Genomic DNA, 15,225 nt, shown 5'->3' with positions numbered 1-15,225 from the left:
CTGCAGTAATTTATAAGTGAACATTACAGATAGAAATGTGAAATAGATAGAACATTGCAGATAGAAATGGGTCTTATCTAGGGCAGTGCATAAAAGCCAAAGAGTTCAAGGAGTTGACTATATTAGTTATTGTTAATAATTTTGTTTGGAAGGTATGCATAAAATAGGAGTTTGTCAGTATGCAATCCTTAAACTGAGAAGTGAATAAGTGCATATTTTACAAAGTAAATATACTGTACAAGTCCACCATACGGGGTTGTGGATGATGTCAACTGTGCTGTGACCTGTGGTCACCATTGACTTGGTTTGCAGGTGAAATTCCTGGGAACTTTTTGCATCCTGTTCCAATGGTCTGCTTGTTAATACACTGCAGAAGAACCTTTTGCTCCAGCATTCTTTAAACAGTTTATAGATCATGTTGGTCTTTCATAAATCAGATATACTTGTTTGCTCAGTTGTTGGTTTTGAGAGAGTTTTTTTAATCTACATTGTTAATGTAGGCATTCTGGGGTGATTTCAGAGCTGAAAGAGATTTTCAGCGGAACAGTAGGACAGGAGATGTAATCAATTAATTAAATTCCAAGAACTGAATTTCAGATGGTTTCTTCTATTTTAAATATAAAAAAGTCAAAGCCAAGTTACTAACATGCAAAATACCAAAGAATACTAGAAGCCTCATTATCAGAATTGTAAAACTACTGAATACTTTATGTGTTGTATCTTCAAAGCCCTGATACATTGCCTGTCAGCTGTCCTTATACCCCTACAAAGCAAACGTTAGCAGTATTCCTTTGACTTCTGAAAAAAGTAGTTGAAATGTAGATCTTCGTAAGTGAATTTACTGTAGGGTGATCAATGCAGCATTGCTCTTCAGTGAATGATGTTTCTTTTGCAAGTGGTCAGCTTTGTATACTTAAGGGATATCTATTTAGTCCCATCAGCTTGATGTCTACTATTCTAGCAGTAGAGCATAAAGAGAGCTGGCAGACCTGATGTGTTTCCTGCTTCTGCAGCTCTGCTGGCACTGTCGATGTTGTTTTGAGGCAAGAGAAGTAAGAGATCAGGGTGGTAAAGGTTTCAGTATACTGGGCCCTTAACTGTGGCTGAGATGTTGTGAACTGCTTCTGGCAAGATACTGATCTTAACATCAGTTTTCCTCCACAAAGCAGACACAGCACACACAATTATCTGGAGTGGTCTCTAAGTTGTACATTCCAGTCACATCACAAAAATCATTTCTGGTTTGGCTGAGTCATAAAAGGTTCAAAAAATGTTTTGCGCAAGCTCGATGTTTTGTTTTACAGTCAACTATTGATCTGAAAGCATTCCTTTGGCACTGAGCAGGCTTGTGTATGTATGTGTTGAGTGGAAATTTCCAGCAAATAGTCTCCTAGCACTCCTCTGGGTTTATGCACGTGTGCTTGAATATGGGGCTGGGGATTTCATTTTTAGTACCAAATGCTGCAAGATGTAAAGGAGAAAGGTTTGCTCACCTTTACTCCACCTCATACTGTCTTGCATTCAAAAGTGTTCTGCTGCACGTAGCATTGTGTGGCAAGGTGTGATGAAAGAGCGTGAGCTATCTATCCAGTTACTCTAGAGAAAGTTTTTGGGTTTGGAGTATAACGGTAATAATAAGCTACTTGTTTGTGAGCAAGGTGAAATTCAGCTAGCTATCATCAGGTTAATAATATTGAGTAGTCAAGTTAGAAAATAAATGTAGTTCAAATATACCAATGAATGGTATATTGGATATATAGAATGGTCTTTGAAGCGAAAGAGAGAGCTGGGCTCCGGTGTGGGTGGAAGAAGCCACAGAACTACACTGAGTGCCTCTGGACAATCAAGACTGCCACTGATGTTATGGTGATGGAAGATCACCATAATGATCTTCCAGGATGTCCCAGAGTTTTGGGTGTAGGATACAGAAGGTCTCTTCATGGCAGGAAGAGGTGCAGATCTCAAAGGCAGTTAAATCAATAACTACTGGTTTCTTATGTGATCCGGTAAAAATGTTCAGGTTCCTTTGGATTTTAAAAGTCTAACTAGAGTTATTTAGGTTCTAACGTAAGTTATTCATGTATGAAAACCATGTATTTGTACTTTTTTCCTCCTGGTGGGCAAGTATTCATTGCGGTTGAAAAAGAGAAAACCTTTTAACTAGTAGAATTGCCATTGTGTCTCTAGGAAAAGACTAGCTGTTACATTTATATGAGCTAAAAGCTACTTACTCGGAAGTCAGCAAAAAGAATCTCCCATTGACTTCAAAGGAATTCGAATTTAGCTCAAATTCCAAAAATCCTGAAAGGTGAGGTCTGTAGCTCTGATAAGCTTTTCTGTTGGCAGTTTTAATTTGTTTTGTCTAATATTGCTTGTTCTGTATATATGGACACGTTTTTATTTTTTTTGCGTTGCAACTGCTGCCATCTACTGTGTAAATGCTGGGATTACATGTACTTAACGCGAAGGGGTTACACTGGCTGACTTAATGGAAGAAAAGAAGAAAAGAAGACTTAGTTTCTTTGGCCGGTCTTCCAATAAACATGGTAAAACATGTTCGAGTTTGCAGTTGAGCTTTCTCTGCATTTGATGTGGTAACTTTTGAAAGCACATGCTGTATGCATTTTCTGTACCACAGACATATACACCTACAGCATGGAGATACTGGTGCATGCAGTTCTGCTCTTCTAAGTGCATGTTTCTCATAGACTGGTGCTGCAGTGCTCTGCCTTCTTAGAGCATAGTTTTTAATCTGTTTAGATTTTAACTGAAGTGACTTTGAGTGTTTTTATTTAAGTGCAGGCTTTCTTTTTTAAAGATACCATATACAAAATATGCTTTGAATTCAGGTGTGAAAAAATCCATGACTGTATGTCACAAGCTTTATAATTTACTGCAAGTTTTAAGTAGCGTGGCTATAATATAATAATTTTAGTATTTGCTATTGTAATTCTTCTTTTAATGCAGAATCTAGCAACAGAAAAAGAAAACTCTTACTGTATCTGCTCTTGTTTTTGATAGTTTTCTGTAATTTGTGTTTTGTTCATTTTCTCTCTCACCCACAATGGAGGCAGACAAGGGTTCTTATGTGATACATACTTTCAGATCTGTTCCCTTTTAATACTGGTGAATGTATTGATTTGACATAATCACAGTGATAGCAGTTAGGAGATCTGGTTCCATGTATAATGAATTTTCTGGAGCAGCTGATATCCTTGCTGTCATGAACTGATCACTGTTGTGACTCAGACTGAGGATTGCAAATCTGGTCCTTAATAGAATGTGTAAGATTAAGTCAGGGATCGCTAGAACGTTATGGACTCATTTTCAATAAATATTGAATCAGCTTAAACTTATTTACGTCCTCATATATGGTAAGACAGATTATTTCATTCTCCTTCCACCGTCATGTAACCAAACCATTTCAACCTATCGGGAGTTATTGAGGGCTGACAAAAAAAAAAAAAAAAAAAAAAAAAAAAGAGCCCACAAAAATGAATGCTGGCAGTATGAAAATTAAACCTGCGCTGTGTAAGCAGACACCTCTCTACTGTGTCATGTGCAACGTCTTCCTGGCAGCCTCTCCTTAAGCTGAACTTATCCTGAGGTGCTTCACAGTCAGAGCAGTGAGAACCCCTTCTTTCTGATGTGCTTTCTTTCCCCTTCTTTCTGTGCTTTACATAAAGTAGATTTAGGGAAATTTGTGATGAATTTTTGATGAATTCTCTTCTGGGATTTTTTTTTTGTTCTGATTTCCTTTGTGACCACCTCAAAGACGTGGCATAAAGAATTCAGAAAATCAACATACTGATTTGACAAAGAGTTAGGACAGTATTGAAGGTAATGGAACCATGGAATTATCAGCCAACCAGTTATTGACAGGCACAAGGAGAGCATTCTGCAAGGTTTACTTTAGAATGTTGCCAGTATAGCACTGTTATTAGCGATCATAAGATTCTCTCCAGTAGCTGTTTTCTTATCCTCATAAATAAAATGTAATAGCTGATACTTGTGACCTAATTTCTCTATCCTCAGGAAGGTATCAAGCTGCATGCTGTACGGGTTAGCTATACTGCCTAATGCAAGCATTCTTTCCTTTAAAATAAAGGCCAAAAAAAACCAAAAAAGACAAATAAAGAAAATCTGCTATCTTCTTGTGAGTGCTGGGGTACCAGTTTAAAGAGCTCAAAGCTGGCCCTCAGTGTGCTGTGCCCAGCGCACACCACCCTCTCAAAGATGTGTTCCTGGGACTCTTTCAAGACTTGCCAAGTTGCTTGCATTAGTTAGTGTGAATGTGGTCATGCAGTGGTCTTGCTCTTTCCATCTAGCTAAAGGTTTAAAGACTTGTCAGAATTGTTGAGGCTGGACTTACACATCTTGTTTTTCTCAGTACTTCTGTCAAGTTTTTCTGTTGGCAGACAAATTACAAGATAATGGTAGTTGTGTTCCTCATTTCAGCTGAATAGGTTCTTCTTCTCTTCCCTTTTAGTAACACAGCACCTGCAAGTCACTAATGAAGCTAGAGCAGTACCCTCTTTGAAATGAAGGGTGACATCCTGGCTACAGAACTGAAAATAGGAGCAAAGATTTTTGTCTTTGAAATTTGTTTTTCTTAATGTTCAAAAAGGGCTGATATCATTGGGTAGACATGGGTTCAAATTACTTTATTTGTAATACTAATATTACTATTACTTAATAGTATTTAATTAAGTAATTAATTAATTAATAATACTAATATTACTATTACTTTATCCATTTTTTTAAAATTATTCGTCATGTATTCAAAATGAATAGCATTTGTGTGATACTGAGTGACTGGATTCTGGGTAGTACTCGTAGATGACAGAAGGGTTGGTGTATTGGACATGAGCGTGAGAAGCAGTCTCACGTGTTGCCTGTGTAAAACTTACTGCAAATGTGAGCCTAGCTCTGTTTTTATAGAGCAGCTCTTAATAACAGTGTTTGAAATGAGACTTCTGCACTCTTACGTGTGCAGTTGCCCTTCACAAGTGCTAAAATGTTCACTTGGTGGCTTTCAGGTTGAGTTTCCTAACAACATGATGTCACACAGCAAAAGACAGCTATTTCTTTACTAGACAGAGAAACTCCTTCAATTTATTACAAAAGATGTTGGCATTTTTAAGTAATAGCTCTTCATTCTGAAGGCCTGAGACAGTGCTTGAAATAGTTTTGTCTTTTTTTTTTTTTCTTAAAACATTGACAGTATTAATTATTCAATTTGGATACCAGTGAAGATTACCTGCTTTAGTTTTGAATGAAATTCCTTTTAACTCAATGACTGAAAGCTGTGAAGTTGATACAGGACTAGCAGGGTTCATTTTTAACTTTCAGTTATATAATGCTAGAATTGAGGCACTTGCAGGTGCTGACAAGGGATTTTTTTGTATATCACAATTAAATTAATATTTAGAAAGAATAACCAAAACAGAAGAACCTTGTGAGAAAAGTTTTGCTGTGCTTACTGCTTGGAGTGCCTTGTTTTATTCAAACACCTGCATGGGTATTTTGTATTTTCCTTTGTTATGCCAAGTCTGTGTTAGCATTTCATACTGTAGTTACTTAAATTTGTGGGGGCAGGTTCTCAGCTTTTGCTGCATAGAGCAGTCAGTCTCTCAAGTATAGAACTGATGAGCACGTAAACCTACCTGTGACCACTAGCATGTATCTCTAGGTCAGTACTGAGGCAATATAGAGGCTATGGAGAAACACTTTCAGCTCTCATTTTGTACCTGATTTGTATACAGAACAGTAAATTCAGTGCTTGATTCTCACTTACATTAATGTGTTAAATAAAGCCCACTTCAAGCCTCTTTTAAGCTACCAAAATAGTGGGAGATCCAGAACAGAAAGAGGCAGTGTAGCTCTTCTGCTTTCATTACTCAGTCTACAGACACATTCTTTGGAATATATGTATCCCAAATATATATATCCCAAAAGCAACAAATTATCAGGAGGCACAACCCAGAATACCCAGCTATTATTTTATGCTTTTTTTCTTGCCATTCTACGGTAATTTCCACCCTCTCTCTTTTTTCTTACTCGGTATGGTATTTCTACTATATAAGCCAGAAACATGAATTTGACATTTTTCCTGTTCCTGAGTTTTTCCTTCAGTGTTTGCTTTGCACAGAGATACTGTTTCCCCCTAGGAGAACAGGAAGTACTTCAGGAGAACTTCAGTTGTTCATCTTTTCCTAACACTTATTGTACATTAGTAGAAGTAAATGGTGGTGAACAATTGACAAGTGAGCTTTGTCTGATAAATCATTAGCTGTAATTGCTAACTCTGATACCTGCTTGAGTGAGGATTGGACCAGATGACCTCCAGAGATCCCTTCGAACCTCAATTGCTCTGTGATCCTCCACGTGTGTGGTAATTAACTGATGTGGTACAAATGTAACAGCCCCCTTTCTGCTAGCATCCCTTCTAGTACCCATTCTGACATTCCCAATACTCCTTCCTGACTTCTCATATGATATTTTCGGGCACAGTTGATTTTTAATGTCTTGCTTTGATAATTCCATAATAAAATGAAAATCATAGACTGGCCAGTATGATCAAAGTGCAAGTCACTATTTTCGGAGGAACTGTGGCATTTCTTGGAATTAGCAATGTGTTAGCAAGAGTTCAGCTGATAATCACCTCCAAAGTGGTAACAGGACACTTAAAAGGTCACAGAATCTAGCACTGGGTTTATTCATTAGTTACTGTTCTCTTTGTTCCACATTTTATCTACACTGCATTCTGTAGTGCTTTTATGCAGTTGTGACGAATAACTGAAACAAAAGAAGAAGTTGCAATACACCCTGGTATTCTTTGTGCTTTCTTTTACTATATGTGAAGGACTGATGAAGTGTCTGTTTAACTTCATCTGCTGTTCCTCAGCCCTTCTGAGTTCTCATTAGATCTGCAAAATATGGAGGTATTCTTGCCATAGAGCAGGAGGTCAGATGCTGCATAATGCCCTGCTTGGCTATCAATCTAAAACAATTGCTGTCTCCTAACAGCAAGCATGCCCACCAGTGAAACTGAGTCAGTGAACACAGAGAATGTGAGTGGAGAAGGAGAGAACTCAGCATGCTGTGGGAGCTTATGGTGAGTACACATTGATGGTTCAGCCATCAATATTCTACACCATCAGATAATTTACTTAGTTTTAAATGATTTCCTTTATTTCACTTAGAATATTTGTAGAGTTTTTAGAATGGTGTTACAGAAAATAAATAATAGATAGTAACATTTTAGCATTCACAAAGCATTTTGGGAAGATTATTGTTATGTATATGTAATTTCAGTTTATTGATTTGAAAAATTCCATCATTCCAAAGAGATTGAACTTGTGTTAGCTAATTTTTCTGCACTCTTAAAATTTTATTTTTCTTTTCTTTTAGTAAAACCATCTCAAAATCCAAGTTCAGGTCAGTATTTTCCTCTCTTTTTTAATTAGTTTATTTTCTTGATACACTTTATACATCGTTAAGGTCTAATATGCTTGTTCTTTATTTATTGTACTTTAAATTTTACTGTTTGAAAATGCCAAATCTTGATCTAATTTTCAGTCTTCTGGCCTGATTCTCACTCCAGCCTCAGGAATGTTGTTCTGCAATAAAATTACTCTGTGTCTCAGGGCAAAGTAAAATCAGGACATAATTTGTCAGCAGTATTTGTTTGACTATGAACTTTTTTGCTTTTGGATAAAATTAGAAAATACTTTTAATTGTATGCCTTACCTGCCATGTCGCATGTGAAATCTGAAGTTAGGCTTTGGAAATATATTTCTGATGAGTCAGATGGGAACTTGGTTAAGGGTAGTATATCCTAGAAAGTTATAGCAATTACCTGCCAGTTTGTATCAACCACATGTTATTCTAACATATATATACATATGTAAATATGATCTATTTGTAATCTTCTAGGTGGATTTGAGATGTTTTGATACTAGAGCTGCTGCTTTTCTATTCTAGTAGTTAAGGCAACGGTTCCTGCACAGATTTTAGTGCCCAAAATTTATCTTAAGCATCAGTCTTTACATCTCTGTGAGCTAACTAGTGAAAACACAAGGTACTCCTAATTCAAAGATACAAGAATTACACATGTGGTTTGAACAAAAGAGTACAGTTTATGAAGTGTCATGTTATTCTGAAACACCACAGATAAAAAATAATCTGAAACTGAATATTGCTAGTTTTATATAGATCTACTAGCAATATAGAAAATATAAATTGATTGCAGATAACCAAGCTAAACTTCATAGGCCGTGGTGACTGACTTGATGGGTTACTGAGTTCAGTCATGGTGCAAGTCTTGACTTGCCATTTCAAGTTGGTTTCACATTTGTAACTGGGACCTAATGACCACCTAAACACGAATATTTGAGCAAACAAAAGTGATATTCAGAACATGTTTGTGAGAATAATGGTTTTCTTATGAGTAGTTATGAAGAAAAAGCAATACATTATTTAATGAGAACATAAATGCTGAATGATTTGGCTTGTTGCAACAAATTGTATCAGTTGAAATTGTCCTTTGTGGTTTGAATACTTATACAACTGCTATATTTTGTGAAAAATGCTTCATAATTTCATAAAACAGTATTATGTCGTTGCAAATTTATGCAAATGAATTTTTTCTTCAAAATAAAAGGCTACGTTTCAATTATTCCCCTGTCATGATGTTAGTGCTTTGTAACTGCGAGGAATGGTTGCTAAAAAATAGAAGACTATGAGAGAAATTCATATAATGTATTTTCTGATTTTGTACATTCCCAAGTTCTTTTGTCACAGCAAACCATCTACTTATTATTTCTACTTATTTCTTTAGTTATTCCAGTCTACTGAAAGTAGACCATTACTGTTTTTCCCCTTTTTGAATTTTTGCTTCATTTCTTTATTTTTTTAAATATGCTCATGTCATTCAAGCACTCGTACAAGTGCGTGCCATTGCACACTCTTCAGGAGCATTATCATGTGTGTCCCATTTAGTTGGAGCATTTTGTCACTGATTTCACAGGCCCTGGGGAAGAAAAGTCCCATTGGCTTTAGAGAGCGATGACTCACAGACAGTGAGGCTGCTCTTGGCTCGTATGAGTAGAGAGATTCAAACAATATTATCTTTATCACATTTGCTTAAAAGATTGTTCTGTAAGTCTAAGAAAAGCTGTTCTGCCTACCTGGTAAGTGAGCCCTCCCATTGCTGGCTGTGGACTCTTGAGCCAAGGACTGGCAAGATAAGAGTGTTCTTGAATGCAGTGTCGCTTTAGGTCAGGACAGGGTATAGTTTCTTTAAAGAGTTAGAATACTGCAGAGGTCTGAAACATCTTTCTACCAATCAAAACATGTATTTATTTCCAGTGCTACGAGTTTAAGGTATGCAAAGAAAATGTTAATGTCTGAATGCATTGACAACTCAGATGTTTTTATGGCAGCATATTGTATGTAGATTCTGTTTACTGAGAGAAATTTAAAGCATTTCTAACTTTACTAACTAACTTTACTAACTTTAATAGTCAATAATTATCTCCTAATTCAGGCACTGGATGTGATAACCAGTATACCTAGTTATATGTAACAAATTTAAAAAGCTATTTAGTGTCATTTTTATTCCTGTCTGCCTAGTTTAATTTAAAGTCTACATTTTGAGATTAAATTAATCTCAATTCTGTTTCTTTTGCTTTATGGACTTTTCTTTACTACTATTAATTTTATGGGGCCTGGGAAGACAGGTTACTTGATTGCCTTGTTACACAATGAAGTATTGAATCCAATTTAATATAATTGTCATTCCCGAAGATGTGGTTTACTTTTAAAAACACTCAACAAAATCTAAAAGAGGAATAAGAAACTAGCACTCCCTAATCTGCAACTGATAATAATTTGCACAAGTAACTGAATTACTTTATGTTTTATGTCAGTGCACCTACTCACATGTGTATACTTGCAGTATACTTCTTCAGAGATGAAGCCCTCCTTAAGTTGGCATGCATTTTCTGTATAATAAAAATTTCCTTTTATTTGAACTTTCAGTCGGCGCTGGCGTCGCTGGAATCGATTTAATCGAAGAAAATGTAGAGCTGCAGTAAAATCTGTCACATTTTATTGGCTTGTTATTGTCTTGGTCTTTCTGAACACGTTAACTATCTCATCAGAACATTATAACCAACCTGACTGGCTGACCCAGATCCAAGGTACAGACAAAAATTATTTGTCCTGTTTGTAACTGTGGATACTTGCATTCTGTATATCCTTCATATTTTGTCATTTTGTTTGTTGCTGTCCTGAAGATATTCAGCCCACCCAAAAGGCAATACAAGAAATGATTGACTGTATTAGATTTCCATTTCCATAACATAGCTGAATTGCATACCAGCAAAAGAATGGACAATACTAAATTGCAAATAACTGTACTTTTGTTGTTAGATCATGAAAGGTGAGGAAGAAAATGGTAATTGGCACAGCACTCTATGAGCTGCGTTGTTCAATTTTTGGTGTGGACTCAAGTTGTGAGTTGAGCAGCCATGAACTACCCAACATGTTGGAAAAACGAATAGTACTTAGGTTGGCAAGAAGGTTGGCATCCTTGTGTCACTGATGTCAAGTTAAGCAACAAATACTGTCCAAAGTAAAAAAAAAAAAAAAAAAAAAAAAAAAGTGAAATTAATGAAACCATTCATTTCTTCCTTTTTAAGCAATAGGCCTTATAGAAAGTATAATATTAAGATGTTAAAATGAAAATGGAAGCTATGAGACAACTCAGAAATATCATGCTTTTTTTTTTTTTTTTTTTTTAATATTTTGTTCCAGATATCGCAAATAAAGTTCTTCTGGCTTTGTTCACCTGTGAAATGTTAGTAAAGATGTACAGCTTGGGTCTACAGGCTTATTTTGTTTCTCTTTTTAACCGCTTTGATTGCTTCGTTGTTTGTGGTGGCATTGTTGAAACCATTTTGGTGGAGTTGGAAATTATGTCACCCCTTGGAATTTCAGTGTTTCGCTGTGTTCGTCTCCTGCGTATTTTTAAAGTAACAAGGTAAGATTAACTAATACTGCTAACTTTAGGGATAGCTGAAGGGTGATCAGCAATTCTTTTGTAATACTTCATCATGCACTGCTCTTTTACTGTTCTTTTGGTTGTTTTTTTTTTTTTCTTTTTTGTTTGTTTGGTTTTGTTATGGTTTTTTTTTCTTTTTTTTTTTTTTCTTTTTTTTTGGTGTGTGTTAACACACGCATTTTAATTTATAGGCACTGGGCATCCCTGAGCAACTTGGTAGCATCCTTGTTAAACTCAATGAAGTCCATTGCTTCACTGTTGCTTCTGCTTTTCCTCTTCATCATAATCTTCTCGTTGCTTGGAATGCAGCTGTTTGGAGGCAAATTTAATTTTGATGAAACTCAAACAAAACGGAGCACCTTCGATAATTTTCCACAAGCTCTTTTAACTGTATTCCAGGTAACTGTCTTTCATCCCCTATGAAACATTTTATCTTTGATGATCAGCAGAACTGTTTAAGTGATCATGTTGCCTGAAAGCAAAATCACAAATACTATTTATTCAGTTTACTTCAAGTAGCATTCTGCTCTTGAATTCAGTACTCTGGTAATTCTGCACCATTTGTACCATTTGTTTCATGTCTTATTTGATCTATCTATGGAGAATAGCTATCATATTACTTCACAAAATTAAATCTCTTTTGTCCATCAAATTTACACTTAGAAAAAGAGGTGGCACGTTGTCTTATTTTTATTAATTTGTTTCCTTTAACTTCATTAACTATATAAAAGTTCAGCTTTTCCCTATGGAAAAATTGAGATGCATTGTTAGAGGGCATATTTGCATATAGGTTTATATCAGTTACTATGATATAGAAATAATCTTAAGGAGACACTACCAGGTTTATTACAATTCTAAAGATTAGAGATCAGGCTAATCAGTTCCATCTTTCTAACCATTTCCATGTTCAGCTTTGCAGACGTTGCGCATTACCACAGTGTTTGGTTTCAGACATTGTAGGGGGATGTTTAAGGCAGGCACTGTAAGACTCAACACTGTATCTGCTTCCTACCTCCTCACTAGCAGTTTTTGTATACAGAAAGTTAGCTTTATTGTGTATTTTGAGCACAGGAAACATAGTTTTCTATTGTTCTTTTTGATGATGAGTTACTAATAATATATTTGCTTCTCAGATTCTAACAGGTGAAGACTGGAATGCTGTTATGTATGATGGCATAATGGCGTATGGTGGTCCATCATCTTCAGGCATGATAGTCTGCATATATTTCATTATCCTCTTCATCTGCGGTAACTGTATCCTTTGTGCTTCATGGAATACATCTCCAAATAGAACTGTGTGCCAGGGTGTAACCATGCCAGGGGCACAAGCAAGATTTCTCCAGAAAAGAGTAAGTTGCAGTGGATGTGCATGCTCATTCTGCTCATGCTCAGTCCTTTGAATTGACTTTATAGAGCAATTCTCTTTTTTACATTTCCTGATGAATGAGATTCCAGGGATATCTAAGTGCATCTCCAACCACCACAGTGGCAGGAACAAGAAAAAAATAAATTTCATTCTTCCTTCAATGGAAAAACAACCTTATTCTACCTGCTTGTCTCTATTTGACATCTCTCCTTCTCAAAATGAATGGATGTAGTTTGATCTCTATGACAGTAATTTCCTGTTCATCCTTTTGATGCTTTGTATAGATCTGTTAGGTCTGACACACACCGACAATGGAGCCAGTGATCCACTGTATACTACAAAGACCAGATGAGAGAAATTGACAAGGAGAAATATTGAGTCAGCTAGGATTAAGTCTTCTGAAGCATTCCCCTTCCCTGACTTCAGTATGATGGAATAACCCTTGGTCCCATACAGCAACAGAAACTAGTGTCATTCTCCTAAATTCTTAAAAGGTCAGGAGATAATAAAAAGGCAAAAACATTCTATTTTCTGTACTACACTGTGCTTATATGGGTATTTGTGCGTAACTGATACAGACTGAAGTACAAAATTTGATATAGAGTTTCATAGACACAGAAAACAGAGCATTATAGAAATAAATTTTTCAAAATGCCCAAACATTCTTGACTTTCAAAAGACAATGTTTTGTATTTGAAGCATGCTCAGGCTAACATGAAGTTAAGTTTCATTTTATTTAAAAACAAACAAACAGCATGTGTCCCATTATTTTAAAATCAGTGATCCTGCTGGATCTTGGCTGGTTTTACACTGAGTATTATTCTAGTCTGTTAAGTGAGTGTTGTTTGCACTACATTCCAATGTCACCTGTCTCTATACTTAAGGTTGGGAACATGGGATTTATCTCTCTTGCATTGTCAGCGTTTATACTGATAATACTGATAAACAAAGTGTTGTAAGGCATAATGTCCTTAAAATGATTTGAAATAGATATCTTACTAAATGTCTTCTTGGCCATTGCTGTGGATAACTTGGCAGATGCTGAAAGTCTAAATACTGCCCAGAAAGAAGAAGCAGAAGAAAAGGAAAGGAAAAAGAATGCAAGGTAAAATAGCTCAGGCATGATCAATGAGCAAGAGAAGGGAGGAGGAGAGAAATAAGTTTTTTCCTGTAATTCTTTCTTGCGTAAGTGGCCTCACTATTTGCAAAATTTATTGGACTTGGGAAACAAAGGACAGCATTTACTTTGACGTTGAAGTAAGACCCAGTTAGAATGATTTGAGATAAAAGTTGGCTAGTGATTGGGAAAATAGGATGACCTAAGGAGAGGATGATAAGCCAACTGATGTTTAAACATCACAATGGTAGGATTTATTGTACAATTAGAACAGGAATGTATCTGTTCTTGCCAGAGAAAAAGACCATTTGGAATCAGTTCTGTAAGCCTTATCCAGGCAATAAGATCTTTCCACTAGATTAGTACTGCTTGTTGAAATCAGTGCAAGTTATTTGAGTCCAAGAGCACATTTTATCCATCTTGAAAGGAGTAATGATCATGCATTGAATTTTTTAGTGATTAACTTCTGCAGTTAAATTCAAAATGGTAATGTTTGAAATGGATCAAATGTGTTCAAATGCAGTAGATTTTATTACTTTGATGACTGCTTCTGTGCAACTCACTTTAAATATCACTTAAATTTTTGGCTGTATGTTTTTATGTATACTCAACTTTTAAAAGTATGCTTACAATTCATTTTAAATCTCCTGTCCTTATATGATTTGCATTGTAATTGTTTTTTGCTTGTTTGTATTTTCTAGAAAAGAGAGTCTGGAAAATAAAAAAAGTGAGAAGTCAGAAGGTGACCAAAAGAAACCCAAGGATAGTAAGGTGTTTATTTTTTAAAATATATCTTTTTAGGAAGGAATTATTTTTCAGGCCTGCTATTCTTTATGTGATTTCTTTTATGAAATCATCATCAGTACATTTTTTTCCAGAGAAAGGAAGCAGTTCTGATGCTTGGCATCTTTGCAGAATCTGTCAGCCCTGAAAATGCTTTTGATTTTAATATCCAAAGAAGAGAAGGTCAAATTTGTCATTCCTGTAGGATCTCTGAATGTATTTTGCCTGGTAAATCCAGTGGAAGAAATTAGTAGAAGATGAATTCTTAGCTGAACTTTCAACCATTACTAGTGATTTTTACCAAACCTGTTGGTCATATTGTGATTGTAATTTGCACAGCTAGAAGAATACGGATATTATAGAAAAATTACATTTTAAATATATATATTAAAATGTCAGTTCTGCTCTCTTCTCAGGGTTATCCCATCTTAAAAAATCAGTCTAAATATGGGCATGACTTTCTTGACTTCAGAGTCTTACTTGTTCTGCCTTCTGTTAAACTCTGTATGCAAAGCTCTACTGAAAACTATTTTCTCTTCTTTCATGGCCATAGGTGACAATTGCTGAATATGGAGAAGGAGAGGATGAAGATAAAGATCCTTATCCACCCTGTGATGTACCAGGTATGTGAATACCAGTCCAAAGAGAAAAACATTTAAATTTGTTAGCTAAAATATCATAGTCTGCTCTCTCTGAACACTGAATCAGCTCCTTTGAAGTCCATGAGACTGCACTCTGTTATCAGTGGATAAATGGGCCTCTAAGTTGTTAAGTACAACATTTTTCTTTAGGTCTCTTAAGAGTATAAGCATAAGGGTTAATACTGTGAGCCTGAAGGCTCTTGTGCTAATAGTAACCTGGATGTGAAGGCTAATTCTAAAATGTTTGGCA

The 15,225-nt window shown here is 35.8% G+C and overlaps 1 protein-coding gene across 1 annotated transcript in view; it reads left to right on the top strand.

The window, feature by feature from the left end:
* The window catches only part of CACNA1D (calcium voltage-gated channel subunit alpha1 D), a 165,904-nt gene that overhangs the window by 90,470 nt on the left and 60,209 nt on the right, over positions 1–15,225 (top strand). Inside the window, exons 10-18 of the mRNA XM_042823828.1 lie at positions 7,030–7,117; positions 7,414–7,440; positions 10,045–10,205; positions 10,822–11,047; positions 11,260–11,467; positions 12,202–12,322; positions 13,425–13,539; positions 14,253–14,322; positions 14,888–14,957. Of these exons, the coding sequence (XP_042679762.1) occupies positions 7,030–7,117; positions 7,414–7,440; positions 10,045–10,205; positions 10,822–11,047; positions 11,260–11,467; positions 12,202–12,322; positions 13,425–13,539; positions 14,253–14,322; positions 14,888–14,957 (1,086 nt within the window). The remainder of the gene's footprint in view (positions 1–7,029; positions 7,118–7,413; positions 7,441–10,044; positions 10,206–10,821; positions 11,048–11,259; positions 11,468–12,201; positions 12,323–13,424; positions 13,540–14,252; positions 14,323–14,887; positions 14,958–15,225) is intronic.

Source organism: Centrocercus urophasianus, unplaced genomic scaffold (assembly GCF_019232065.1).
Source record: "Centrocercus urophasianus isolate 14NV4802_14NV808 unplaced genomic scaffold, USGS_Curo_1.0 seq_22, whole genome shotgun sequence".
In the NCBI taxonomy this organism is placed as follows: domain Eukaryota; kingdom Metazoa; phylum Chordata; class Aves; order Galliformes; family Phasianidae; genus Centrocercus; species Centrocercus urophasianus.
Note: the sequence above shows the minus strand (reverse complement) of the source record. Positions and strands in the feature narration are given on the sequence as shown.